The sequence below is a fragment of the Alexandromys fortis genome, unplaced genomic scaffold (genome assembly GCF_014885135.2).
Source record: "Alexandromys fortis isolate MF-2015 unplaced genomic scaffold, M_Fortis_MF-2015_v1.1 scaffold_29, whole genome shotgun sequence".
NCBI lineage: Eukaryota > Metazoa > Chordata > Mammalia > Rodentia > Cricetidae > Alexandromys > Alexandromys fortis.
The window spans coordinates 6,615,273-6,642,197 of record NW_026067891.1 but is presented as its reverse complement, the minus strand read 5'-3'; the positions used below and the strand labels follow the sequence as shown (position 1 = coordinate 6,642,197).

General features: G+C 50.7%; 1 protein-coding gene across 1 annotated transcript; it reads right to left on the bottom strand.

The window, feature by feature from the left end:
- On the bottom strand, positions 1-26,622 carry CUNH16orf96 (chromosome unknown C16orf96 homolog). The gene is made up of 16 exons (XM_050135784.1): positions 25,926-26,622; positions 19,253-19,357; positions 16,925-17,005; positions 16,674-16,760; positions 15,146-16,592; positions 14,349-14,434; positions 13,931-14,041; positions 11,726-11,800; positions 10,633-10,797; positions 8,626-8,744; positions 8,125-8,187; positions 6,150-6,242; positions 4,956-5,121; positions 4,683-4,776; positions 3,303-3,383; positions 1-2,666 (listed from the first exon to the last, which is right to left on the bottom strand). Exons 1-16 carry the CDS (start codon positions 26,343-26,345, stop codon positions 2,455-2,457), a joined length of 3,405 nt encoding a protein of 1,134 aa, XP_049991741.1. The 5' UTR covers positions 26,346-26,622; the 3' UTR covers positions 1-2,454.
- Between the last annotated feature and the right edge of the window lie 303 nt (positions 26,623-26,925).

Below are 26,925 nucleotides of genomic sequence, written 5' to 3'. Positions count from 1 at the left end.
GGCTCGAACTCAGAGATCTGTTTGCCTCTGCCTCCCAAATGCTGGGATTAAAGGCCACCACCACCACTGCTTGGAAGAGTAAGCTTTTATTCTGGGCAGAAAATGGCCAAAATACCTATCTATGTCATGAGGGTAGGGTCTCCAGGGAGGAATAGGTAAGTGGGTTACCTAGGTTAGGACTGCCCCAGCCTCATTTGGACATCTTTCCAAAAAGAAAAGGGGAGTTGGCTATGGGTGACCTCGGGCCACAAACTGGAATTGACCAGAGGCCTCAGGGAGCACAGGAAGCAGACAAGCACACAGCACCTCCACATACCAGTGGCCTCCTAAACCAAGGGTTTCTTCCAGCACACCAGCCCTAGGCAGCATTTGGAGCTCTCCTTTCCAGGTCCCCTCCCCCAGCTCTCCTGGAAAATGTGCCCTCCCAGCTTGTCCCGGCTCCCCACTCAACCCACCCGCTGGTGCCCTCATAGGGGAGGAGCCTGCCCCCATGTGTTCAGGAAAGTTGTCTGCCTCTGTGAAGTGAGGTGGAACTCTCAGCAGTAGAACAGAGAAAGGACACAAGGCCCTGGAGAGAGAGAAACGGTAGAAGGAATAACCCAGTTTGAGAGTGGGGGGTGGCTGCACTTGCACCCTACACTTTATGCCCCAAGACTCGTCACTATCGTCACAGGAAGATGGGACCTCAGGGTGTGCTGTTCTTCCACCAAGTACATGGGCTGTGAACCTGCTAGGCTCAGAATGGGTTTGTAGTACTCCAGCCTTGGAAGGTACTTCACAGTCCTGGACTACTCCAAGGGTGGTATTCCAGTCTCTGTGGATTAGTTAAAACATAAATATAAGTGAGCTGGGCATGGGCTACACAGCGAAACTCTGTCTCAAAAAAAAAAAAAAAAAAAAAAGTAAGTAAATAGTTAATTAATTCAAGGGCTGGATATGTAGCTCAGTTGCTAGAGTACATGCCAAAGTCCTTGATTTGATTCCCAGTACTGCAGAAACTGGGTAGCAGCACATTCCTGTAATCCAACACTCAGGTGGTAGAGGCTCAGAAGATCAAGGTCATCCTCAGCTACAGAGTGAAAGCAAAGCCGGCCTAGGATACGGGAGACCCTGTCTCAAAAACAAACAGATCAAAGAGATGCTCAACAAGAGTGTTTGCTGCATAAGCATGAGGACCTGAGTTCAAATCCCTAGAGCCCATGTAAAAAGCTGGGTGTGGCCTTGCACATATCTATAACCCCAGCCGTGGAGGATGGGGACAGAGATAGAGGGTCACTGACTTGCTGGCCACCAGCCTTGCTCCATGTTCAGTGAGAGACTGTCTCAAGGGAGTAAGATGGAGCAGGATGGGGCTTGATAGATGGCTCAGTGATTAGGAGCACTGGCTGCTCTTCCAGAGGTCCTGAGTTCAATTCCAAGCAACCAGATGGTGGCTCACAACCATCTGGCGCCCTCTTCTGGCGTGTGGGCATACATGGAGGCAGAATGTTGTATACGTAATAAATAAATCTTTAAAAAAAAAAAAAAGATAGAGCAAGACATTCAGCATCTTCCTCTGACCTCAGCACACACACAGGGGCAACACCCCCCAACCCCCGCACCACACACACACCACCTTATAGCCTCTCACACACAAGTTAGAGCCATAATAATGGTCACAGGAAATAAAAAATAGTACATGGTGAAATTTGCTTCCCATGGGAACTATTGGCTTCTACGGAAGATTCAAGGAGGCAGAAGCCAATCCTGATGACATCTTAGCAGAATGCCAAGGAGAAGGATTTTTGTTTTTGTTGTTTGACACAGGGTCTCTTATATCTCAGGCTGTCCATGAACTCACTGTGTAGCTGAGAGTGGCCTTGGCCAGGTCCTCTTGCCATTCCATCTGAAGTGCTGGTATTGCCAGTGTATACCACCATACCAGCTTCTCTGGTGCTAGAGGTATCAAACTCGGTGGTGCATGCTAGGCAAGCACTCTGCCGACCCAACGGGGTTGTTTTAAGACCACTTTGTGCTGTAGAGGGAAGTGCTTAAGAAATTCAGTTGAAGCCAGGCGATGGTGGCTCACGCCTTTAATCCCAGCACTTGGGAGGCAGAGGCAGGCGGATCTCTGTGAGTTCGAGACCAACCTGGTCTACAAGAGCTAGTTCCAGGACAGGCTCCAAAACCACAGAGAAACCCTGTCTCGAAAAACAAACAAACAAAAAAGAAATTCAGTTGACTCTATGAAAACCTTCACTCAAAAGCTGTGTTATTCATGAAAATGTTGGCCAAGGATTGTGTGGTTTGTGTTTCAGGTACATAGTTAAACGCTGAGTCTATGTGGGTCCCCTATGCAGACCCTTCCCTCTATACACAGGGTCCCTGCACCCTTTCCTGGGTCTGATCCAGGGCCCCAGGTCTCTTCCTTAAAGTGAAGGGGACCCCATGGTAGTTGGGTCACAGGCTTGTGCCTCACAGCTGGGTGTGCTCCTCTGCAATCTGGGTGTTGGCTAGGGACTCCAGCCGCAGAGATTTCATGTGCCTGGTGGGTCCAGGGGCCTCCTGCGGGTCCCTTGGGATCAGTGGCGGTAGCTGTGGCACTGGTGGCAGGGATGGCGGCCGAGCCACCGTTGTGGCAGAGTGTTGGGTGGTGCCAGAGCTGATGCTGGTGCGGGGGCCTAAGGCTGGGGACGAAGCAGGAGAAACACAGGCTGTGTTTAGCATTTCCGGAAGCAGCTGGCCTGATGGAGTTCTCCCCCCAGGGAACAGACTGGAGATGCATTGTAACGCATGGCCAGGCTGTCCACTGCACCTCCTCTGGTCCTGGTCCTGCACTTTCAAGGGTGACTAAGACACATGACTCAAAAAATGGGCACTAGAATAGAATGGTGCACCTGGGGGGAGGGGCTTGGAGCTGGGGCTCAGGTGTCAGGACTGAGCCTCAACCACGTTGTCTTTGGAAAGGACAAACAGCAGAAGAGGCAGACAGGAGGAAGTGCTCTGTGCAGGTCCTCTGGAGGTCCAGAGACAGGAACCAGGGAAGCTCAAGGGCCCAGTTCTCTCAGACAAGAAGCCCAGGGCTGTAAATGGCCTCCTTTGTCCCACGTCTGCAGATGGGGGGGGCCCTCTGGGGACAAAAACCCAGCAAGAAACTCCCCTGAGGGGAGTGTAGACGGCCAGAACCGCTAATGGCCAGAGAGCAAATGGCTGCCAGGATGTGGATGAGCAGGCCAGAGCTGGAGAGGTGAGTAGAGAGGGGCGGGGGAAGGACCAGGAGAATCTGGAGATCTGCCAGAACCCCAGGGGCGTCAGGTACTCACGGGGGTAGCCCGGAGCAAGTAATGATCCGGGGCGCACACGATCGCTCAGGTTTTGAACTGAAGGATAGGAAACCTTCACAGCTGAGGAGAAAAGATGTGACTTGGGATGTCAGATATGGGTAAACTGTCCTGTAGCTCTGGGGCCCTGGGGTTTCAGGGTGAGCTCTGACAGCTACTGGGGGGTGTGGCCTCAGCCTAGTGCATGTAGTGCTCTGGTCCATAGGCAGCCTGTGGAATTCCTATGGGTTAGATGCCCTGGGATCCTGATTCACTCCTGATGTAAGCGCTGCAGTTCCTGGGCAGGGGCAAGCTTTAGACATATCCTTCCCAGAGGAAAACATCCCCATGCGTGTACAGAGAAGCTCCGTTTTTTGTATTATTTTATTACACACCCAGTGAGGAAACTAAGAATTTTGGGGTCCTAGACACCAGAATAACCACAGCAACTGATACAAAATGCACAAAGATTGGGGTCTCTCGCTGCTCTGACCCTGGGCTCCTGGGTCTGGGTCTGGCCATGGTTATTTACCCTTACCTAGTTTCTATGCTCCAGGTAGACTCACCCTCCTGCAGTTCTACCCAGCCTACCACAGGGCCTTGAATCTGTTCTTGCTCCACATAGACCACACTCCTCCCTCTCCTCCGCTAACTCACTCCTGTATCTTCTTCAGAAGTGTTCAGGGCGCTGTCTAATCGCTCCCCCATGGACCAGCTTTGCCCGGCACAGCTCATCCCACCAGTGTGGCATCCCCCCAGGCCAGCATTTGCCGGTGTCCAGCTTCAGCTCAGCTATTCATTTCCTTTCTAGTACTAGTAAAAGAACCCAGGCCCTTGCATTTATGAACTCTGTCACAGAGCTATATACCTTTTGTCCCAAGAGACCCCAACTTTTGTGCATTTTGAAAAGGTCAGCTGGGGCGTTTTTGTTTATCTTGCTTTGTTTCCTTAGCTCTGACTGTTCTTTAACATCATCTGTAGACCAGGCTGGCCTTGAACTCAGAGACCCACCTGCGAGGCCAGCCTGGTCTACAGAGTGAGTTTCAGGACAGCCAGGGTTACACAAAGAAATCCTGACTCAAAACAAAATAAAACAAATGAACAAAAACCAAAAGGTGTGTGCCACCATGGATGGCCGGTTCAGGTTAGTTGGTTATCTCTGTCTGCCACTAGGGATTCGTCCCTTCTGTTGCGTGCTTTTAGGCCCACCCACCCACCTGGTAAAATACCAAGCACACAATGGGGACTCTACTCTTGGAAGTGACTGTGAGGGCTCCTCAGCCAGGGGGCAGCACCAGCCCTGAGTCCACCTGCATTCCCCCGTCCTGGCCAGCAGAACCAGACCCCAGGGTAGGAATCCCAGGAAACACCGATGCTCCTCACCTGCCAGGTCCTTCTCCCCAGTCCGTGTCCCAAACTGGGTGTTCATTCGGCCTTTGTACAGGACCCCATCCACTCCCAGGATGTCCACCTCAGCCTGTGGGATGGCCCAGGTCCCAAGTCAGGGACTCCATTGCCACCCCTTTCTCTTGATGCACACAGACACCCAGAGCCAGGACATGGCCTCAAGATGCCCTCGGCTCAGGGCTTCATCCCACTCTTGGGGTTGGGTATGCGGGCATCCAGCCTCTGAAAGGAGGGCAAAGCCAGACTCACCGTGTCATAGTCCATTATCTCAGGGTCCCCGTAAGGGTAGACTGTTGACAGGTCATTTGGTTTGTGCTTGAAGGTGGTCCCATTTCGGGGTCCATCACCCCAGTCCTTCTGGGGGCCCAGACCCTCCTCATGGACTCCAAAGTTGTGTAAATGCAAATGTTGTTCCCTGGACAGGGCAGAGGTCAGCAGCCACATGGTGAACCCTCACAGAGGAGCCCTGCACAGGCCCCAAAGAAGTTGGGTGGTACAGCAGGCAGGCCTGGAGCTTGGTGAGTAATTACAGACATGGACAATTCTAGGAGGGAAATCGCCCATACTCCCTTCTCTAACCAACCACACCTGGAGCCTGGGCTCCAGTCAGCAGACAGGGGTTTAGGTGAACCACACAAGTCATTCATCCTTCCCCTTGCAGTGATTAATGCTCAGCTGTTCATTCCCCTGCCCCTGTCCCACCCCTGGCCAGAAGCTCACACAGACTGGGCCCTGGAGGGACCCCCTGGAACCCAAGAATGAGGGAAATGAAGAGGAGGTCCAGGTAGCCAGCTAGGTTGAGGGAGGAAAATGATGGCAGGTAAGGCCCCAGTCACTCCCTAGCCATGGTGTGGTCGTGGGCAGGTCACTTTGTCTCAGCTATGAAGTGGGGTGAAATTGTAGTACATTTCCAAAGGAAGCCATATGACCCAACAAGACCTCAGCAAGGGCTCCCAGAGGATCCTCAGTTACCCACCAGGAAACAAGCACGTTAGTTAATACTATATTCCAAGGATTATAAGACCTAACAAGGAGCCCGCCCATCGCCACCCTCCCCCCATTCGTTCAGCTGGAGGTTGAATCCAGGGCCTGTGCAGGCTAGACAAACTGTCACTGAGCTATATCCCCGGCCTTGGCCTTGTTCTGTTTCTTTTGAGGCAAGGTTTCACTCTGTAGCCTAGGAAGACCTTAAGATCCTTTTACCTCCGTCTCCTGAGTAGCTAGCACAATATGCCTCCATTACAAGACCCTCCTGAGTTCCAGCCCACAGCAGATGCCAAATGCAGATGTTGGCTCCTCTCCTCCCCTGCCCTCTGTGTACTTATCAGCCACACCACAACCCCAGATAGGCATCCCGGGCCCTCTTTGGCTCTTGCATTGAAGGAAAGTCTGTTGGCAGGGGTCTTGGACCTCCCTGGGAATGGGGGTGGCCATGGCCCTCACCTTATCAGCTGCCGTTGCAGATACTCAAAGCTGTTGGCACTGGCTGGCCTCACTTGTGACAGCCCATGGGTGTTGCGGATGGTGATGAGCTGTCTGTAGAGGCAGAGGGGACCAGGGCTGTGGGAGGTCCAATGCCCAGCAGAGGGCTCCAGACCTGGAGAGAGGAAGCCTAGGACTTTCAGGCAGCTCACAGCCTGAAGCCCAAGTCCAAAGCTTGCAGCTGACAGTTGGGGGAAGATACAGACACCGTTCAGAATGTAAAGTGAAAACCAAGCCAGAGGCGCACACGTGTAATCCCAACACTTGGCAGTCTGAGGCAGGAGGAGAACAAGTTCAAAGTCAGCCTGTACTATTAGGACATACTTCATTCAAGGCTAAGGCTACCTTGGACGTGTGTGTGTGTGTGTGTGTGTGTGTGTGTGTGTGTGTGTGTGTGTGTGTGTGCCTTTCTCCAGTAATAAGTAACTAAGTAAATAAATAGTAGTCAAAAACCAAAGGAGGGAAATCCTAGAGATTTGTCACAGATAAGGGTTTGCCAGGAGCTATGCGCACAAGGAGGGGGACACACTGCTTGGAAGGGCCATGGCAAAGGACTCAGGTACACGTGGGGTCTGCACATCACGGACACACCAACTGTGGGAGCTCCCTTCAAGTGGCTAAGGTTATGTATGTCCATAATCCAAAACAGCCTTCCAGGGAGCTGGGCCCACTCCACCGCTCCCTCTGTGCAATGGTCACATACATGCAGACGTGTTTGTTCCCGTGCAGACGGTACACTGCATTGAAACATGTTCAGTGAGGCATACTGATCTGCATGTTATAAAGTAAAGGAAGGCACGAAGAAGCAAGCTCCCTAACAGGGACAGACTCTGACATTCATATCCTTCCAATATTATGTCCATGTTTGTGTAATTTCTTTAAAGAAAGTGGGAAAATCACATGCATATGGTCTGATTTCCTTTATCATTTTTCAAGTCATTAATATTCTTCCACAGCCATGCCATCCAGTATAGTAGCCAGTGACTACAAGTGGCTAACAAAATTCAGATAAGATTTACCACCCAGATTCTTGGTCACATTAATCCTTAGCACATGTGCACAGTCATGATCATAGAGATCAGCAGCCCGGGACAGAGTACCGTCTGGAGCATACAAAGTTACTATGTGACCCAGTGTCTCTCCCAGCCATGGAGAACTGGCACTCAAACACACACCCGTGTTCACTAGTCACACCAGCTTAGAGACATCCCAAATGCCCACCTGCTGGCGAATGGATACACAAAGGGCTTTCTGCCCCTACAACGGAATAGTAACAAAGGAGTTGTAACAAAGGAGCGAAGCATTGATTTGGCTACAATGTGGAGGAATCTCATTAAGCCCAGTCAGGAAGCCAGACACCAAAGGTCACATATTGTACAGTCAGTCCCATCTACAGAAAACATCTGGAAAAGACATTCCTGGGCTACAGGGAGGTGGCAATGAGAAGTGACTGCCAACAGGACAGGGGATGGATGCCTTTGGGGGATTGAGCAGTGCGCTGGAATTGACCAGAGGCAACAACTGCAGAATTGCAGGCCACGGGATCACGCCATTTACAATGATAACAAAGTAAGGGCAAGAAGCCGGAACTAAAGATGTGCACCCGAAATCCCATCACTGGGACGGTGACACAGGAAGATTGCAAGTTCTGAGGCCAGCAAGACTCTGTCTCCACAAAGATTAACGAAGTCAGAAATAACAAATCCCTGCTTTCCCTCAGCGATCCCTCTATCCTTTTCTTTTTCGTGTTTCTAACTCGGAGTGGTAAAGGTGAGAGAGATCTACTCCCCCTTCGAGGGAACCACTAAGGAAGGACAGTCTATGGTGGCTATAGAATGGTGCGGAAGGATGTGTAGGCAGGTGTGTGCCTTTGCTTGAGCTCTGCAGAGCGGAGTCACGATGTCTATAGGAGAGTGCCCCTGGTGGTGGTACTCACGGGCCGGTCATCATCTCTACTGGCCGGTCACAGGAGATGCACTTCACCCGCTCGAACAGTTTCCTGGAGGACAAGCAGGTCAGTAGTCAAGGATTAGCAGGTTCCAGGGCTTGGGGTGAGGTGAACTAAAGGTCCCCCAAATCCCTTTGTCATTGCCTGAGGCCCCAGGACAGAGCGCTGTGGTTTCCCACCTCTTACAGGCCCAGGCACATCAACCTCAGTTCCTGCACTAGTGAAGCCACCTTTGGAGGAGGGACATACAGGGCGCTTGATGGCAAGCCTCTCTGTCCGGGGCGGGGTCATAGACCCTGACTCAGGCTCTAGTTAGACCTGCCAATTCGGTGGGCCTATCCTGGTTTCCCTTCCCTCTCTGAGCCACGGTTTCCTCATTTGATGGATGCTCTCTACTGTGTCACACCCTCCCTGACCCCTCCCCATGGCCACGGTCTAGAATTCTAGGCATCCATCTCTTGGCCAGAATATCAGTATAAGCACCCTCACTTCTTAAAGCCTGCGGCACTGTCGGGATCGAATCGCAGGCCTTCTATCAGGAGCTTCCGAACGATCTTCCAGACCTCCTCTATGTCCTTCTTCAGGCTATTGAGGTCACTGTGGACTAGCTGCCAGTCACAGGGAAGAAAGAAGTCCCACCAGTTAGCTGACCCCAGCAACCTGTAGAGTCCCACAAAGAATGAGATAAAGCAGCTCAAGACCCAGGAAAGGGAGAACCGTTCAGCTCACGCCTTTGCGGGCGCTGTTGGCATAGGGGACTTGCAAATAAGACTCCCAGCTCCTGTGTGACCAGAGGCTGGAAAAATGTTTCTCCGGTGAACCCTGTATCCTGACGTGGGTCACAAATATTTATGGAGGGTTTGCATATAAAGTGGACAATTGTTTTAGTGTGCTCATAAAGTTATGTAACCATCACAATCAAATTTATTATTATTACTTTAAATTTTCTTTTGAGACAGGGTCTCTCCACAGAGCCCTGACTGTCCTGGAACTCGAACTCACAGATCCATCTGCCTCTCTGTCTGGGATTAAAGGGATTAAAGGCATGCACCACTGTGACCAGCAAACTTATTTATTTATGTTTGTTTTTTGAGACATGGTTTCTCTGTGTAGCCCTGGCCATCCTGAAACTTGCTCTGTAGACCAGGTTGGCCTCAAACTGGCATGTGCCACCATCGCCTGGCAATTTTTTATTTATTTATTTAATTATTTGAGCCAGTACCTCACTATGTAGCTGAGTCTGGCCTGGAAGTCACAATCTTCCCACCTTAGCATCAGAAGAGCTGAAATGGCAGCCTTACACCTCCACACCTGACTTCATAATCTATTTTAGAACATCTACATCACTCCCCCCCCCAAAAAAAACATTTCCATATACCCCTATTTCCTTCCAAATCCCCAGCCTCTGGCAACCAACAACCTGCTCTCTGTCCTCAGGATTTGTCTGTCTGGATCCCTTTTCCTTTTCCCTATAAGACAGGGTCTTGCTAGATTACCTTGGCTGATCTCCAGACTCACTGTAGCCCAAGCTGGACTTGAACTTGTGGACCTCCTGAGTGCTCGGATTCCAGCTGTGCACCACACCACCCCCATCCCTGGGAACAGTGACTTATGTGTTAATTCCTACTCGAGTCACATTGTCAGTCCAGCTTTAGATTCATTCCGTTCCACTGAAGCAAGAAACACAGGCCAGCTGTGCTGCAGAATGCTATGGCATTGTGGCTTTGCAGTGACTTGTGTCCTTTCTTTGAGGAATTTGTGTCTGCAAAGACGGTGCCCCATCTGCTTGGCTCACTGCTCACCCAGCAAGGAGCATGAATGGATCAATCTCCAGCTTACAGAAGGAAAGCTGAAGCCTGTTCGAGACGCAAACCAAGAGTACCTGATTCTAAACGCGCCACGCGGTTAAAAGAGCCACGGAGCGCGCTGGGACTGCCCATCTGCATTCCCCAGGCGTGGCATGGCATGCCGGGGCAGTCACTGACAGAAACAAATGACAGGCATGGTCCTTTCTGCAGGAAGCCCCCTCACCCCAACCTGTTAGTTGGGGTGCTTGCACCGCCCCGAGAGTTCCGGAAGTCAGCCTCCAACATGGCTGCAGATACGGCTGGGACTCATTCCACCGGAGCTGTTTCCTCTTGCTCTGAACAGGGTCCACTTGAATAATGAAGAGGACGACATGGAAATGATGGGAGTCTCATTGCACATTTTTTTTGTTGCCTTGGGTCACTTGGTGTGTGCGGTGGGGGAGTGGCTGCCATGTTGTGAGGCCCTTAAGTGGCCCCAAGGAGTCAGTGTAGAGACACTGAAGCGCTTTGACGACAGTGGCTTCACCTGGCTCGTTCAGGTTGTACAATGGGAATGGCATACCTCACTCTGACTTGGGAAGTCATAGGTCCTGAGCCACCTAGTAAGCTGCTTCCAAGGTCTTTAAAAACCATCAGCTTTTGCTCCTTGAGGCTGTTAAGCTCTGGGGCAAGTTGTTGCGTAGCTCACCTTAGTGTTCAGGTCCTTCCTGAGGTGCTTCAGCGACTTCTTCCAGTCCCCCTCATAGGTCGTGATCTTCAAGAGCATGCTCTGAATCATCTCGTTCAGCTCCATCGCCGTCACCTCCAGGTCCGCCCGGTTTGCCTTGCTTGCCAGGGCATCCCTGTCAGCTTTCTAGGCAGAGGGGGTTCAGGTCAGCAAGACCCCTGATCTCTGGGGCCAGCTTTTCTAGTTGAAGACCATGAATATGTGACCTTGGCTTAAGTGCAGTGGTGGTGTCTACACTGGCTCAAACACAGCTGTGGAATCTGAGCCAAACAGGAAAGTTGACTGTGATTTTTATGTCTATTTTTTAAACACAGTCCCATGTACACCATGGGATACAGGCTGGCCTTGTAGCCCATGGTCAAGATGACCTTGAATTTCTGAGCCTTCTGCTTCCAGTGGTGAGGTTATGGGTTCACGCCACTGTGCTGTGCTGAGGACTGACCCTAGGGCTTCATGCACACTAGGAAGGCACTCAGCCAACTGAGGGGCATCCATCCAAGGCCTAATGCCTGCTTCTTTGTCTTTTTTTTTTTTTTTTTTCTGAGACAAGGTCTGTCCTGGAACTCACTATGTAGATCAGGCTGCCCTCGAACTCTGAGATACACCTGCTTCTGCCTCCCAAGTGCTGGCCTTAAAGGTGTGCACCACTACTGCCCAGTTATGATATATATATTGAGACAGGGTCTCTCTGAGAAACAGTCCTGGCTGTCCTGGAACTCACTTTGTAGACCAGGCTAGCTTCGAACTCACTGAGATCCGTCTGCCTCTGCCTCCCAAGTGCTGAGATTAAAGGCGTGCGCCACCACCGCCCGGCTGATTTTTAAAATAATAATGTCACTAATCTCCAGTCATGGGAAAGAGGAGTGGATAGGTAACTTTTGAGGTCTCCCAGATTTCCTGAATGAATAGAGGCAGAGGGAATGCTAGCTGCTGTCTTTGCTGCGTGATTCCGACTCTGACTGGCAAATAAGAGGCAGGGGATGAACAGTGGGGGGCAGGGGATGAACAGTGGGGGCAGGGGATGAACAGTGGGGGGCAGGGGACCTCAGCTTACTTCTCTCAGCTCCTGGTCCATCGTAGTTTTATCGGCTTTAATCTGATCCAGCCTTTGGATTTCATCCTTGAGGGTCTAAGGGCAAAGTACAGTCAGGTCAGCCTTTGCTGTGGCCTTGAGGGTCACATTTATTTTGTGCCTCCAACTTTGCCACCTGCTAGGAAGGGAACTGAGGCCATGTGGGTAAGGAGCAGATGGCTGGGTTAGAGCTCCTGCTTACAGGCAACTGGGACAGAAAAGAAGCCACAGAGACTAGGGACAAACTAGCCCTAGTCTCCCGTGTCACCAGAGGTCAATCCAAGGAAGCACAAGGCAGTGCTGGCCGTGCCGTTCCCTGGATGTTTAATCCAGTCCACCTCATCTAAGCTGCAGTGGGGTCCCAGCATCCTGACGTCAGCAGGCCATACATCATGCCCAAGGATTAGAGGGGAAACCTTAACTCCTATCACCTAACTTCATGAACTCCCCTGTTGGTGCTGGCCTATCTCCACTTAATAAACACCCCTCAAGACCAGGCAGTGGTGGCACACATCTTGAATCCCAGCCCTCAAGACGCAGAGACAGGAGGATCTCGGTGAGTTCAAGGCCAGCCTGGTCTACAGAGCTAGTAACAAGTGCTGTTACACAAAGAAACTCTGTCTCAAAACAAATAAACAAACAACGAATAAATAAACTCCCCCCCCCCCCCGTGACAGGAGCAGCGGCTTGCCTGCTTGGGAAGTGCCTCCCCGGTCCCCAGAGGCTGGGGTCACTTTTCCTCCCAAGCCAAAGGGACTTCTCTCCTCGCATCTGGTCTCTCTCACCCCTCGGAAAAACTCCCAATTTAGCTGCCCAGATGAGAACTGCACTCCCAGCCTGCCTTGCATTTATATCTACTGGGATGTAAATGGAGGCTACAGGTGTGGTGTGATGAGCCTTCTTCACCCTCCGCCCTAGTTTCTAAGCAGTGGAATTTGGTTCTGGGCACGCTAGGCAAGCGCTTGCTGCCTCACACTCAGCTCCATTCTTTTTTTTTTTTTTTTTTTGCTTTTTCGAGACAGGGTTTCTCTGTAGCTTTGGAGCCTCTCCTGGAACTAGCTCTTGTAGACCAGGCTGTTCTAGAACTCACAGAGATCTGCCTGCCTCTGCCTCCCAAGTGCTGAGATTAAAGGCATGCGCCACCACTGCCCGGCTCCTAGCTCCATTCTTAACCCTGCAGGAGGAAGAACTGGTTTAGGGGGAAAGTTATAAACATAACTATTGCTACAAGAAATCCTCTTATTAAAAAAAAGAATAGAAGAAGAAGGCCAGGTAGTGGTGGTACACATCTTTAATCCCAGCACTCAGGAGGCAGAGGTAGGCATATAACCATGAGTTTGAGGCCAGCCTGGTCTACAAAGCGAGTTCCAGGACAGGTTCCAAAGCTACAGGCTATGGGGAAACAGTGCCTCAAAAGAAAAAAAAAAAGGAAAGAAAAAGGAAAAAAAAAAAAAAAGAAAGAAATCCTCTTATGCATACACTGATCTCTTTGACAAATGTCACTAAGCCTTAGATCTGTCCTGCAAAGGCCCTCAAGGATACACACTGTCCAGGCCCTTTGTGTGTGGGATTTTAGAAAAGATTTATGTGTATGAATGTTTTACTTAAATGTTTGTATGGGCACCACGTACATGCCTGGTGCTCATGGAATCAAAAAGAGGGCACTGAATGCCCTGGAACTGGAGTTAACAGGTAATTTTAAGCTGTCACATGTGGGCTGGGAATGAAACCCAGGTCCTCTGCAAGAGTCGCAGTGTTCTTAACCACTGGACCGTCTCTCCAGTCCCTGGGATTTCTTTTTCTTTTTCTTTTCTTTCTTTCTTTTTCCTTCCTTTCTTCCTTCCTTCCTTCCTTCCTTCCTTCCTTCCTTCCTTCCTTCCTTCCTTCCTTCCTTCCCTTTCTTTGTTTTTTCAAGACAGGGTTTCTCTGTATAGACTTGGGTGCCCTAGAACTCATTCTGTAGACTAAGCTGGCCCCAAACTCACAGAGATTCGCCTGCCTCTGCCTCCTGAGTGCTGAGATTAAAGGTGTGCGCCACCACCTGGGTGATTGAAGTGTACTTTGTGCAGAGTAAAATATCTGTTTCCCTTGCATTTAGTGGACCCCACTATAAACCATTTGGGGACGGTCTCATCATCCCAAGGAGGAATTCTCCTTGCCTCCCTCTTGGTCCTCAGACCTCCTAACCTTGAAGTCATCTATGCGAATCTGGAGCTTTTCCACCGTCCTGTCGAGCACCATGTAGTGACTCTTCATTGTCTCAATCTGGTGGCCCCAAACTCTCTCAAGTTCTTCTTCCTAAATGGGAGAGACAATGACATCCAAGGCTCTGCTTCCGATGTTGCCAAAATAGGAGGGTCCTAAGGTCAGGAAGCGATATCGGGCCTGTGCACACCAGGCTGGCCTCTGCCGGCACATAAAACACTTATTGATGGGGGACAACAGAGCCACCTGCCCATGGATTCTGCATGGGTGCTGTTGATGCCACCCCACCCACTTCTGCAGGTCCCTTTCCAGCAACAACAGAGCTTGATTGGAAGGGTGACAGTCAAGAGGCAGGTCCCTAACTCAAGGCAAGCCACCATCTTCTGCCTAGGGCACTAACCTGTAGCCTGGCTTTCTGGAGGTTACAAATCTTCTCCTCCAGCACATTAATTGTGTTGCCAATCTTGGCAGGGTCTCCAATGTTAGCTGAAAGTAAAAAGAGGGAGCGACCACTAAGAGGAATGTCGGAGGGACATGACGTGAGACCTCCCACGCCTATGCTGTGTCCCAAAGAAATACAGTGAGCCTGGGGTGGGGGTGGGGGGCTTGAAAAGGATGGTAGATTTTCTGATACAGTTTCTACAAAAACTCACAAAAGAACATATGAACCAAGCATGGTGGCACATACCTTTAATCCCACCACTTAGGAAGCAGAGGCAGGCAGTCAATCTCTGTGAATTCAAAACCAGCCTGGTCTACATAGTGAGTTCCAGGACAGCCAGGGCTATTTCTCAAAAAGAAGAAAAAGAAAAGGAGGAGGAGGAGGAAGAGGAGGAGGAGGAGGAGGAGGAGGAGGAGGAGGAGGAGGAGGAGACATAGAAGAAGAAGAAGAAGAAGAAGAAGAAGAAGAAGAAGAAGAAGAAGAAGAAGAAGAAGAAGAAGAAGAAGAAGAAGAAGAAGAAGAAGAAGAAGAAGCAGCAGCTAAACATGGTGCTATATACTTGGAATTCCAGCACTCGGAATGGAGGGGGGGATGTTTACTATAAAAAGAGTAGATTATTAAGAGGCTAGTAGTGCTTAAACCAAAGGGATAGGTGGCTAAAGTTTGAATGGAGATCTTGCTGAGGAAACCCAAGGAGCCAGACTACAGGGAGGGCCTGAGCCTCTGCTGCCCTCCCCGGGGTTGACCAGGCCTACCCAGGTAAGTTAAGCGCTGGTGCAGGTTGGTCGACAGATGGTCAAACTCTTCTTTGAGGGAATCGTGCCTGATAGGCATCTGGGCTATGTGGCTCATGGAGTACTGGACAGCCCTCTTCTTCTCCTCAGGGCTCTCAGCCTGCATGGCAGTTATCATGGCCTGGCACAGGACTGATCTGGGTACCATGGGGTGAAGAAGTGATGATATGATCTCTTCAGGAAGGTCTTCTAGCTCATCGTCACTGAAGGGCATGAAGTCGGTGGCCCCACGGCTAGATCCTGCACCCAGGAAATCTGCAAAGGCCCCTAAAGGCCCACCCTCTGCCGCAGCTGAGGCTAAAGAAGCCATTTGGGCTGCAGGAACATCTCTGACTGCCTTGACCGCAGCTTTGGCTGCCTGGGCAGCTGTGTTTGCTGCCGATGCATAGGCTGCAGCAGTTGCTGCAGCAATCGTCAAGACGGACTTCAGCTTCTTTAGGGCCGATGGAGGGACCTTACGGTGTGCTGTTTGGGTCATGTCTTTCTGGGATCCATCTTTGGTGGCCATGGCCTTGGGAACTGTGTCTTGGTAAGCCTCATCTTTTGGGGCTCTCTCACGGGGGGCCCCATCTTTGTGGGGTTTGTGCTTGGGAGCTCTACCCTTGGTGACTCTGTGATGGTGCACCCTATCCTTGCGAGTCCCAACCTGGGGAGCCTCTTCCTTGGCAATCTCCTCCTGGGGAGCCCCTTCCTTGGCAATCTCCTCCTGGGGAGCCCCTTCCTTGGGAATACCATCTTCGGGAGCCCCTTCCTCAGGAACAGCATCCTGGGGAGCCCCATCTTTAGGGATTGCTTTATGATACATTTCGACGTAGTCATATTCGGATTCGTCCCCTCTTTCTTCAACATCTGAAAGTTGGCGGGCTCCTACTTTAGGAATCTGGTGTCGTGGCCACACCTGAGGAGGCCATGGTGGTCCAGGTTCCATGACTGGGAAAGGAGCCCTGTACATCTGGCCCAGAGGGACAAATGGACCTAGGCTAGGCTGGAAGGTACGCATATCCCACATAGGCCAAGCATTAGCCCCAGGCCAGCCTCTTGGTGGTAAGGGCCATGCGCCTGGGGGAGCCAGTTCAGGTCTAGACCAACCGGCTGGGATGAAACCAGGACCAGGTCTCCCACTAGGCCCTGGTACTTGTCCAGGTGCAATTATAGACCCCGACTGAGATACGGAGGCCTGAGCATACTCTACCCCCTGGGGGGCGCTAAACTCAGCAGCCTGGGTGAAGGCATCCTCCTCAAGGACTCCCGCGGTTTCAAAATGCAGGACGGTCTGCAAAGGGGTGGCGCTGTGGGTAGGGTGTGAGACATCAGTCTGGCCGCCATCCTTAGCCGGCCCCGAGGTAGGTTCTGGAAGAGAGGTCATACTCTGCCACGTCTTGGAGGGTTCCAGTTCCATCTGAGGTCCCTGTAGGGGAAGGGGTTGAGTTGACCGTCTGGTTTCATGACCCCCTTGTCCCATTCCTCCTCCTCCTCTTCCTCCACTCACCGGAGTGAACATGGCCTCATGGAGACCACTCCAGAGCACCATGTCCTCAGGTTGGGGGACAGCACGAACCTTGTTCTGGAGGGTAACCTGTGCAGTGGGGTGGAGAGGGAGTGTGAGCTAGGGTTGGGCTGCTGTGGGGGATGTTGTTAACATGAATTCTTGCTCCCTGAAACCCTTTTCAGGCTGTGCTGTTTCCCACAACTATTCCAGCCCCAGAGCCTAGGGCAAGAAAGAGAATCCCAGGATCTCACCACTTCCCGCTGCAGGGCACCCAACTTCCGGTTCTGTATTTTCAAGTCTTCACAGACAAGCTCCATTCTTTCTGGGTTCACCTGCCAGGAACCATAATCCAAGGCTGGGGTACAGGTTCTGGTCTCAGCCTGGCTGCTTCTCACCATATTAGGCAAGTGAGTTTGGGATGACGGGAGTTTCCAAGCAAAGAAAAGGGTTCCATAGATTAAAAATAAAAATAAAAAAAGTTTGGGAAGTGTTGGGCTAAACACCTTCAACAATTTCTGAGCTTTTCAGAACATTGAAAGAGTAGAACATTAAGAATCTTAGCTGGGGGGCTGGAGAGATGGCTCAGAGGTTAAGAGCACTGACTGCTCTTCCAGAGGTCCTGAGTTCAATTCCCAGCAACCACATGGTGGCTCACAACCATCTATAATGAGATCTGGTGTCCTCTTCTGGCATGCAAAAATACATGGAAGGAATGTTGTATACATAATAAATAAATAAATCTTAAAAAAAAAAAAAGAATCTTAGCTGGGTAGTGCTGGCACAAACCTTTAATCCCAGCACTCAGGAGATAGAGGCAGGCAATCTCTATGAGTTCGAAGCCAGCCTTGTCTACTGAGTGCGTTCCAGGACAGTCAGGGCTACACAGAAAAGCCCTGTCTCAAACAAACAAACAAACAAACAAAAGACTCTTGAAGAGGAGAGCTGGCAGCGTGACCTAGGTGGTGAAGTACTTGCCAAGCGTCTATAAGACACAAGGATTATCCCCTGCGCTGCATAAAACCAAGAGAGACTAGACATGCAGTCTTAGCACTGTGCTGTGGAGCGGGAGGCCCTAAGTCACTCTCTGCTACCTATCAGGCCGGAGGCCAGGTGACTAGAGACCTGCTCCAGAGCAGGTGAAAGTGGAGCACAGCAATGACTGCAAGAGGTGGGCCAAGAAAGAATTGTTGCTCAGATAGACTTGCCCCAAGGTGTCCTTTCTAGTTGTCCGGTCTGGTTTTGTGTGTCAACTCGACATGAGCTAGAGTCATCAGAGGAAGGAGGAAATGCTTCCTTGAGATCCAGCTGTAAGACATTTTCTCATTTCATGATCAATGGGGAAGACCCAGGCCACAGTGGGTGCTATCTTCCCTGGGCTTCTGCTCCTAGGTTCTATAAGAAAGCAGACTGAACAAGCCATAGGGAACAAGCCAGTAGCAGCTCCCCTCCATGGCCTCTGCATCAGCTCCTGCCTCCAGGATCCTGCCCTGCTTGAGTTCCTGTCCTGCCTTCCTTTGGTGATGAACAGCAAGGCTGAAATGTAAGCCTAATAAACCCTTTCCTCCCCGGCTTGTTTTTTGGTCACGGTCTTTCATCACAGCAATAGAAACCCGAACAAAGACACTAGTTTTCACGGTCCTGCTTCCTGACCCAGCTCCAGATCAGCCTGAGACTCAAATGCTACATTAAAACCACACTGTTTGGGGTCAGTGGCTCCACCTCGGCCACTTTGCTGGCCTGGAAGTGAAGACCTGGTTCCTGAATCCAGTTTGATTTCTTCGGCTGCGGTCTGGATGCTGCTGCCTCTTGCCCCAGGGATTCTGTGCTACTCTATGGTTGGCTGGGCTGCGTGTAGGCTGGTGGATGGAGTTACATAAGAACTGTGTCTGTGCTGGCTCTTCCTGCTTTTTAGCGTGGAGTGTGCTTGCGATGAGAGGAAAGTTGGTGACACCAAGTTCTGGAGTTGCTAACTCTTGGACAACCTGAAACCTCCCAACATTTACATGGTGGCTGACAACCGTCTGCATCTTCAGGTCTAGGGGATCTGACACCCTCTTCTGGCCTTTGCAGGCATTAGATACACATGTGTGCACAAGCCATGCAGGCAGGCAAAACACCCGTGCACATAAAATTCAAAAACGAACCATGTTTAAGCACTTTAGAAAGTAAAACAAGGGCTGGAGAGGTGGCTCAGGGGTTAAAAGCATTGACTGCTCTTCCAGAGGTCAATTCTCAACAACAACATGGTGGCTCACTACCATCTGTAGTGAAAGCTGGTGACCTCTTCTGGCCTGAAGCATATATGCAGGCAGAAGACTGTATACATACATATTAAATAAATATTTTTTTTAAAAAAAGGAAGTAAAACAATAAATTCTATTGTTTATCCTAAGTCAAGATGAGCTGGTACCACAGGAGGTTCAGGACAGGGGACAGGAAAATGGCTGGGGAGAGTTAAACCCTTCTCGTCCCTTTATGGTCATGTTCTCTAAGGACAGGCCTAGAATTTTCCTTACTGCCCTAACCCCTGGAGGTCTAACCAGCATGCCAAGTGAGGATAAGGGTAGAGGGATGGCTACCTTTTCAAATATGTACTTTATCATGTCCACGTCCTTCTGGAGGGTTTCAACCGTGTTCTTGAGTAAATGGAGGTCGGTGAGCAGGTCCTGAAGAGTCTTCATGATCTGAAGAGGGGAAAGGGGGAATCGGTGTGAGGGCTAAATCACATCAGAAGTTCTCGGTGACAGCCATCTAAGGGATCCTCTTGGTTCTCAAAAGAATTAAGATGAATGTACCTACAGATTAGCAAAGAACACGAAGATATCAGTGCTTCGAGTGCATGCGGGTGCATATGTGCATGCGTGCGTGTGTGCGGGTGCGTGCATGCATGTGTGTGTGTGTGCGTGCATGCGTGCTTGTGTGTGTGTGTGATACATATTGCCACAATGGTCTTGAGAGAAACAGCACAAGCAACGAGCCCTTGGAGGGTGAGAAGCAGGGGAGATGGAACTAGATTTTCATATTTATTTATTTTTATTTAAAATTGCCTATTGACTGACTGGCTTTTGGAGGCACAGTCTCACTGCATAGCCCAGGCTAGCCTGGAACTTACTATACAGCCCATACTGACCTCTGCCTCCCAAGTCCTGTGAATTCACATTTTCAAAGATCTGACTTATGCTGGTTGGTGACAGAGGAAGGCGGTACTAGCAAGGTAACCTCTGGAACAGAACTCATGTTTGATGTATGATCCCAGCATGTGATCATAACTCAGCTCACAATGATTGGGACTGTATCTGTGGCTTCATAGGTTTTAATTTGTCCGCTCTAAGATGGGTGTGAAGGAAAAAGTGAAAATGTGTATAGATGTCCCAATGTAGAACTAACGCTTAGCAAATAGTGGAACGGTACAAGCCAGAACCTACAGCAATACTCGGGGCAAATGTATGGAACTTTGCACTGAAAGGTGGAGAGTGAGCCAGGTGGTGGTGGCACACGCTTTTGATCCCAGCATTCAGGAGGGAGAGGCAGACTGATCTTTGCCAGTTCAAGATCAGCCTGGTCTACAGAGTTCTAGGACAGCCAGGGGTACACAGGGAGACCCTGTCTTGGAAAAAAGGAAGGAAGGAAGGAAGGAAGGAAGGAAGGAAGGAAGGAAGGAAGGAAGGAAGGAAGGAAGGAAGGAAGAAGACTCAGATACCTGCTGTCTAAGGACACTTATTGTGTGTGTGTTCGTGTATGTAGGTGTACCTCTGTGAGGCCAGAGATCAACCTGGGTGTGTTCCTCAGTTACCATCCATCTTATTTTGAAGCGGGCTCTTTGATCACTCTAGGTTGACTGGCCAGCAGGTCCTCCTGACTGCATCTCCAGCCCTGGAATTACAGGCAGACACCATGCCTAGCTTTTTTTACATGGATGCCAGGGGTAGAACTTATATCCTTGTGCTTATGTGGCAAATACATTACCAACGAGGGCATTTTGCCAGCCCAAGAGACTGTGTTTCTTTTTCTTCCTTTCCTTCTTTCTTTCTCTTTCAGCCCAAAAGCACTGCCTCCCCTCTCCCTTTTTTTGAGATGCGGTCTTGTTATGTAGCCCAGGCTGACCTGAAGCTTGGACTCCTTTGCCTCAGTCTCAGGGATGCTAAGTTTCCAGGCATGAGACATAGTTCAAACTCAAAGGCATAAATAAGTTGGAAATAAAGGAACAGGAAAAGATACTCTCTGAAAGCAGTGACCTAGTGTGCCAATAGCAAACACGTTAACACTTGCTGGATGCAGGCGCAGAGCTCACAGGGGCGTTTGTTGCAGCTGACTGACAGCAATGGTGTCACTAAACAAGCAACATGTCAAGGCAGTGGCTTAGACTTCCATCATAAAACACTGAGATGGCACAATCCTCAAAATCAGAAGGCAGAGTCAAAAGGGCCATCCTCAGCTACATAAGAGACCAGCCTGGGCTACACAAGACTCTCTCAAAATTAGCTAGTGCTGGTCATGATGGTGTAAGAAAAGAAAAAGCTGGGCGGTGGTGGCGCATGCCTTTAATCCTAGCACTCAGGAGGCAGAGGCAGGTGATCTCTGTGAGTTTGAGGCCAGCCTGGTCTACAAGAGCTAGTTCAGGACAGCCAGGGCTACGCAGAGAGACTCTGACTCCAAAAACCAAAGAGTTACTGCTAACTCTGTTCAAAGTGCCAATGCTGTGATGGGATGGGTTTTGAAGTCCTCATCTACCATGGTGGGGCAGCGTTCTCCAGACGGCCCCGTGTGTGATGTGTAAAGCCCACTGATCCCTCTGTCCTGTCTGCCTTCCAGCCACTCAGGGGCCAAACACGCCAGGCAGGAATAACATCCCCCGACAAACACAGCTAAGTGCCAGGTAACCTCAAGTCCCAGCACCAGGAGGTAGGGGGATCAGGAGGGCAAGACCATCCTCAACTCATAGCAGGTGTGAGGACAGCCTTGGCTACATGAGACCCTATCTCAAAAACAAACAACAATTAGCACTCCCCCCCCTCAAAAAAAACCCCAAAAAATTATCTGGAAAAGATGAAAGAATCTTTGAGCTGCCCCCAAGTGAAGGCCACAGGTGGAAGTCAGGTTCTGTTCCCATCTGTGGGTCTGTTCAGTGGCCCAGCCTGCTGCCTCGCATGCATGGGCTGTGCCCTGGATCTAGGAGAGCAGATGCCTCAGAGAAAAGGTCACAGTCTCTGCCCGAAGACTGAGAGGGAGCTGAGTTCAGGGAATCTAACCAGCCTGGAGCAGACACTAGAAGCATGGCTGTCCAGTCTGTGACTGCTCCCTGTCCCTTTAAGAGGCTCCAAAGCACATGCAGGCTGACACAGCCATATCCAGAGCCATGGGGAACAGCAATGAGAATGGGAAAGTCTTCATTACAAGGTGGGAAGGGTGACAACAGAGTCCAAAGTGTCTCTGTTCCCACAACAGCTCCCGACCCTTTCTCTAAGCCAACACCTGTAAGCAGTGCTGTACAACCCCAATCCAAGTCAATGGAAGTCATTTTAATTTGCATGATAAACAACAGGTGTGCTTTGGTTGGAGGAGGAGGAGAAGGATAGGGAGTTTGGAACAATTTTTTTTTTTTGAGGCAGGGTTTTTCTACATAGCCCTGGATGTCCTGGAACCCACTCTGTAGACCAGGTTAGCTTCAAACTCATAGAGATCTGCCTGCCTCTGCCTCTGGGACAATCTTTTTTTTTAAATATTTATTTATTTATTATGTATACAATATTCTTTCTGTATGCCTGAAGGCCAGAAGAGGGCACCAGACCTCCCTACAGATGGTTGTGAGCCACCATGTGGTTGCTGGGAATTGAACTCAGGACCTTTGGAAGAGCAGGCAATGCTCTTAACCACTGAGCCATCTCTCCAGCCCCCTGGGACAATCTTAATATCAAAGAGTTAATGCCATTCTTCATTTGCTCCTATAAGGTCAGGTGCCAGACTGTCTCAGAAACCAAGGTTTCAGCCAGACAGCAGCTTTTCTCAGAGGTGAGAAACAGAGGGTGTGTGTCAGGGAGGGGCCTGCAATTTGGGGAACTTATGCTAGAGGGCGCTAGCGCACCGGTGGCGGTGGTACTGCCGTGGCTGGCTGAGCTGACGACAGACTGGGTTACAGTCTGTCAGGAAGGCTGAGGCTGCCATGGAAGATCAGTTTTCTTCTTTCTTTTTTCTTTCCCTCTCTCCCCCTCGCCCTTCATCTCTCCTTTCCTTCCTCCCTCTCTTCCTAAGACTGGGGTCTGGCTATCTAGCTACAGCTGGCCTGGAACCTGATCTGTAGACCAAACTGACCTTGTAGTTGAGGTAATCCTCTTGCCTCTCTAGTTCTCTGGTTACAGGCCTGTTACACCCAGCCTGGAGCCCAGGTTTTCTTTTCTTTTTTTCTGTCTTTCTCTCTCTCTCTCTTTCTTTCTTTCCTTCTTTCTTCCTACCTTCCTTCCTTCTTTCTTTATTGTTTGTTTCTTTGTTTTTCGAGACAGGGTTTTGTGTGTGTGTGTGTGTGTGTGTGTGTAACTGGGCTGAATCTCATTCTGTAGACTAGACTGGTCTTGAACTCACAGAGATCCACCTACCCTTGCCTCCTGAGTGCTGGGATTAAAGGCGTGCACCACCACTGCCCAGAAAGCCCAGGTTTTCTAATCCAGCAGCCCCCACTTGGGTCAGTGGGCACCTGCTGTGTCTGGGGTGTCTTCAGCTGCTATAAGCAGGTAGTACTTCTGGTTTCTGGTGTCTATGGGTGTCACTCAGCATCCTCCAATGCACAGGACAGCGCTAAGCCACGAAGAATGATCCTACCCACATTGTCTACAGTACTGGGGTAGAGAAGCCCTACATCTAACTCTGCTTAATAATGACTTGTTGTGGGACAAATGTACTGACCAATAGCACAGCCCTTGGACCCTCCCAGGCCTCTTGGCCACTGTGGAGCAGAAGCCCTCTGGTGTTGGTCCGTGTTAGTTTCCCAGGCACCATTCGCCCTGTCTGGAGTGGGTACTGAGAGAAGCCGTCTTTCCTTGTACCCTTCAAGGGTTAACTACTAAGAGGAACAGTAACCCAACCAGCCCCAAGAAAGGGGGTGGAAGGGTCAGTGGAGGTGACTCTCAGCATCTCTGTGATGTCCGGCCTGCCATCCTCACAGCCTGATGTGTGCACACACTTAGCTAAGCAGCTCTCCTTGTTCTTGCACCCGCTACCATGGCAACCTCTTTCAATGGGTCACTGTGGTAACCCTGGACAACTTCAATCAGGCTGGGTCCAAGGCAGCCTGCTCTAATGACTGGGACATGCCTTATTGGTACAAACAGTCCTCCAAGGGTTTCGCTGGCAGGTCTGAACCTGTCCACGAGGCCTCTCCAGAGCTGGACAGGTGACCTTGCTCAGCTACTCAGGCACTTGAGGATTCTAGAAGCCTTTATTCACCGAGCCGAAAGACCACGGAGGCAGGCTGTGGCTAGCACTTCTGACATCTGTATCCACACCCAGGCCAGGCCACCAGGGACAGCCTGATCTCTAGCAGTGTTGCCGTGGAGCCTAACAAGGCTGCTGCTGGCCCAGGGACACCTGCTCTGTTCTGTTCCTGCACACATGAACTCAGCCTCATTGCTAGCTGCCGAGCTGAGAGGTGCAGCAGAGGCAGAGTGGGGTTCGCGGGGTACACAGTGAGCACTCAGTTTTCCTGGGCAGGGAGCAAAGGGGCAGGGAGGATAAAGCAGTGGGACAGTGTGAGGCCCCAGAAAGGCAGGAGACAGGACACTGAGATGGTAGGTAGGGCATGGTGTTGCCTTAATCCTCTCTCCGGACTCCAGCGTGGAAGAGTTCACTCCCAACAGCCCCCGTGGTCGACGCCCAGTCTAGGCTCTCGTCTGACTGAGCCTTGCTAGAAAACTGGAGGAGGTTCTAGTGACTCTGATCACACTGGGGGTAGGAAGAGCCCTTCCCGTGTCTGAACCCTCCCATTGGTGACGGTTATTCTGCACCTCTCTCTGGCATTGGGCTTTTCTAGCCATCAGGCCTCACAGACCAGTGGAGCATAGAAGAAAAGTGTTCCCAGTGCCCTGTATGGCTTCACTCCCAGTCCTGACCTGGCACCTTACACCTGGCCCTCACAAACGTCACCTTGCCCAGCTGGCACACACTTTTAATCCCAGCACTCCAGAGGCAGAACCAGGCGAATCTCTGTGAGTTCGAGGCCAGTCTGGTCTTCAGAGAGAGAGTTCCAGGACAATCAGAGCTACGCAGAAAAATCCTGTCTCAAAAAGCCAAAAAACTAAAAACAAAAGCTAAAACAAAAAGCTTTGTGTGTTTTCTATGGTGTGTGTGTGTGTGTGTGCGCGCGCACATGTACTGGGCATATGGGGGCCAAAGGTCATCCTCAGATGTTACCTCTCCCTACCACCTGTTTGAGGCAGAGTCTCATTACTGGTCTGTATGACGGGATAGCTGGCCCTTGATTGCTGAGAGTTTTCCTGTCTTTACCTCCCGTCTCATTGTAGTTGAATTAGAATTGGGCCTAGAAAGACGTCTCAGCGATTAAGAACTGTACTGACTGTTCTTACAGAGGTCCTAAGTTCTGTTCCCAGCACTAGGGGAATCTGACACCTTCTCTCCTCCAAGGGTACCTTCACACATGTGTACACAAACAAACACACCGTCAGTCAAACATACTGATGGGAGGGCGGGAGGGAGAGAGAGAGAGAGGAGAGGGAGGGAATTTAAAGCAAGAGCTGACATTATAACGACAGGCTACTGGGTCTTACTGGGTCTGTCTTTTTCATGGTTCAGGGTCTGGACCCATCCTCACGCTTACACAGCAAGCGTTTTACTCAATCAAGCGTCTTCACAGCCCAAATTAGCCAAAGTAAATAAACAACCTAGCGGCTCTGACCCCAGGACAAAAGTTCAACACCCATCATTCTGACAGCAGTTCAAACACCTCCACAGCTCCTGAATCCAGCCCCATATCTACCAAGTTACCATGCCCTGTGGCTCCTGGAAATTGCCAGTCAGCCTTCTGGGCATGTGCAACTGTGGAATCCATCCTATGTTGTGTTGTCTGCTGTGTACAGCTTCTCTCCTCAGCTCCCAACTAAGGATCCTGGTTTCTGCCTGACTCCAAGCTTTCACCTGACTCCGTGCTCTCTCCATCAGTGGATATGTCCCCCATCACAAAGAAGGGAGGACAAGATGTCTAGGAGCAGAGGTGTGGTCTAGAGCACTTCTCCGGGAGGGAGTTACCTTCGCTAAGGCTTCCTCATTGCCCTCCACCCTCTTCACGAGCTTGATCATGTTCCACAGGTCCTCGGCGGGCCGGTTGGTCCCGTGGCTGGCCTCCAGCAGCTGTGTGGTAGAGGGCATGCCCTTCATGGCGAATATCTGACTCTCTATCTTGTTGATGCGGTCCACCACATGGTCGAAGATGTTGCTGAGCCTCTTCATGGGGTTGAGGATGGGCTGGGGATCTCCCTCCCTGGGCATAAGGACCACCTGTGAGGTCTGGAGGAAATCCTCTTCTCCTGACAGGACCTTCTTGAGCCCAGCGATTTGGATGTGATCCAGGATGCCCTGAATCAGGAGGTGAAGGGCCTTGAAGTTCACCACTCCACACTGCGGTATGGCTATGTTGGCCAGCTCAGCGAACGTGACCGAGAAGCTCATCCTGCCAGGGGATGGCTTGACGTGGCAGGGCTTCTGGGCGTCCTTGGGGACAAGTGATGTCCTTCAATTATCTGAATTGCTACAGGGACAGGTCCCAAGAGGCTCAGTGTGGCAAGTCACAGCGGTCAGCAAGGAATGGCCTATGTCCTTGTCAGGGCTCAGATCAGAGTTTCTGGTTGCTAGGACACCAGAGAACGTGGTCAAGTGGACGTGCTTCCAAGAGGCCAGCGTGGGGTGGGTGCTCGTAGGTGAGACTCACCCATAGGTGTTTGATTAATATTTGACGAGCACTTCAGGAGTGAAGGGCAGCCTTTTACTCAAGTCCTCTTGTTATGTAAGGCCTGTGGCGCGCAGGGAGGTGATGGCGAGGCAGCTCGCGCCTCGGAAGCTTCTGGAATCAGTACAGAATACGGTTTTCATGGAGTCATAAAGACCCAGGTTTTAAAAATGAGGATGAGAGAAGAGCTGAAGCATTGAGCTGGTTTCTGAGCGTTACCAGAGACACCTCCTCCCCACCGTACCAACACCACTCAGGCACTTGTTCCTGGAGACAGAGAAAACAAGGAGGTGAGATCTTGCT

Bases quoted from the DNA above. Each gene is read 5' to 3' on its own strand.
- CUNH16orf96 (XM_050135784.1), bottom strand. From the start codon at position 26,345: ATGAGCTTCTCGGTCACGTTCGCTGAGCTGGCCAACATAGCCATACCG. The intron at 16,761-16,924 runs GTGAGATCCTGG...CCCACTGCACAG, and splicing joins GTGCCCTGCAGCGGGAAGTG to GTTACCCTCCAGAACAAGGT. The intron at 14,435-15,145 runs GTAGGCCTGGTC...TTTTACTTTCAG, and splicing joins CCAGCGCTTAACTTACCTGG to CTAACATTGGAGACCCTGCC.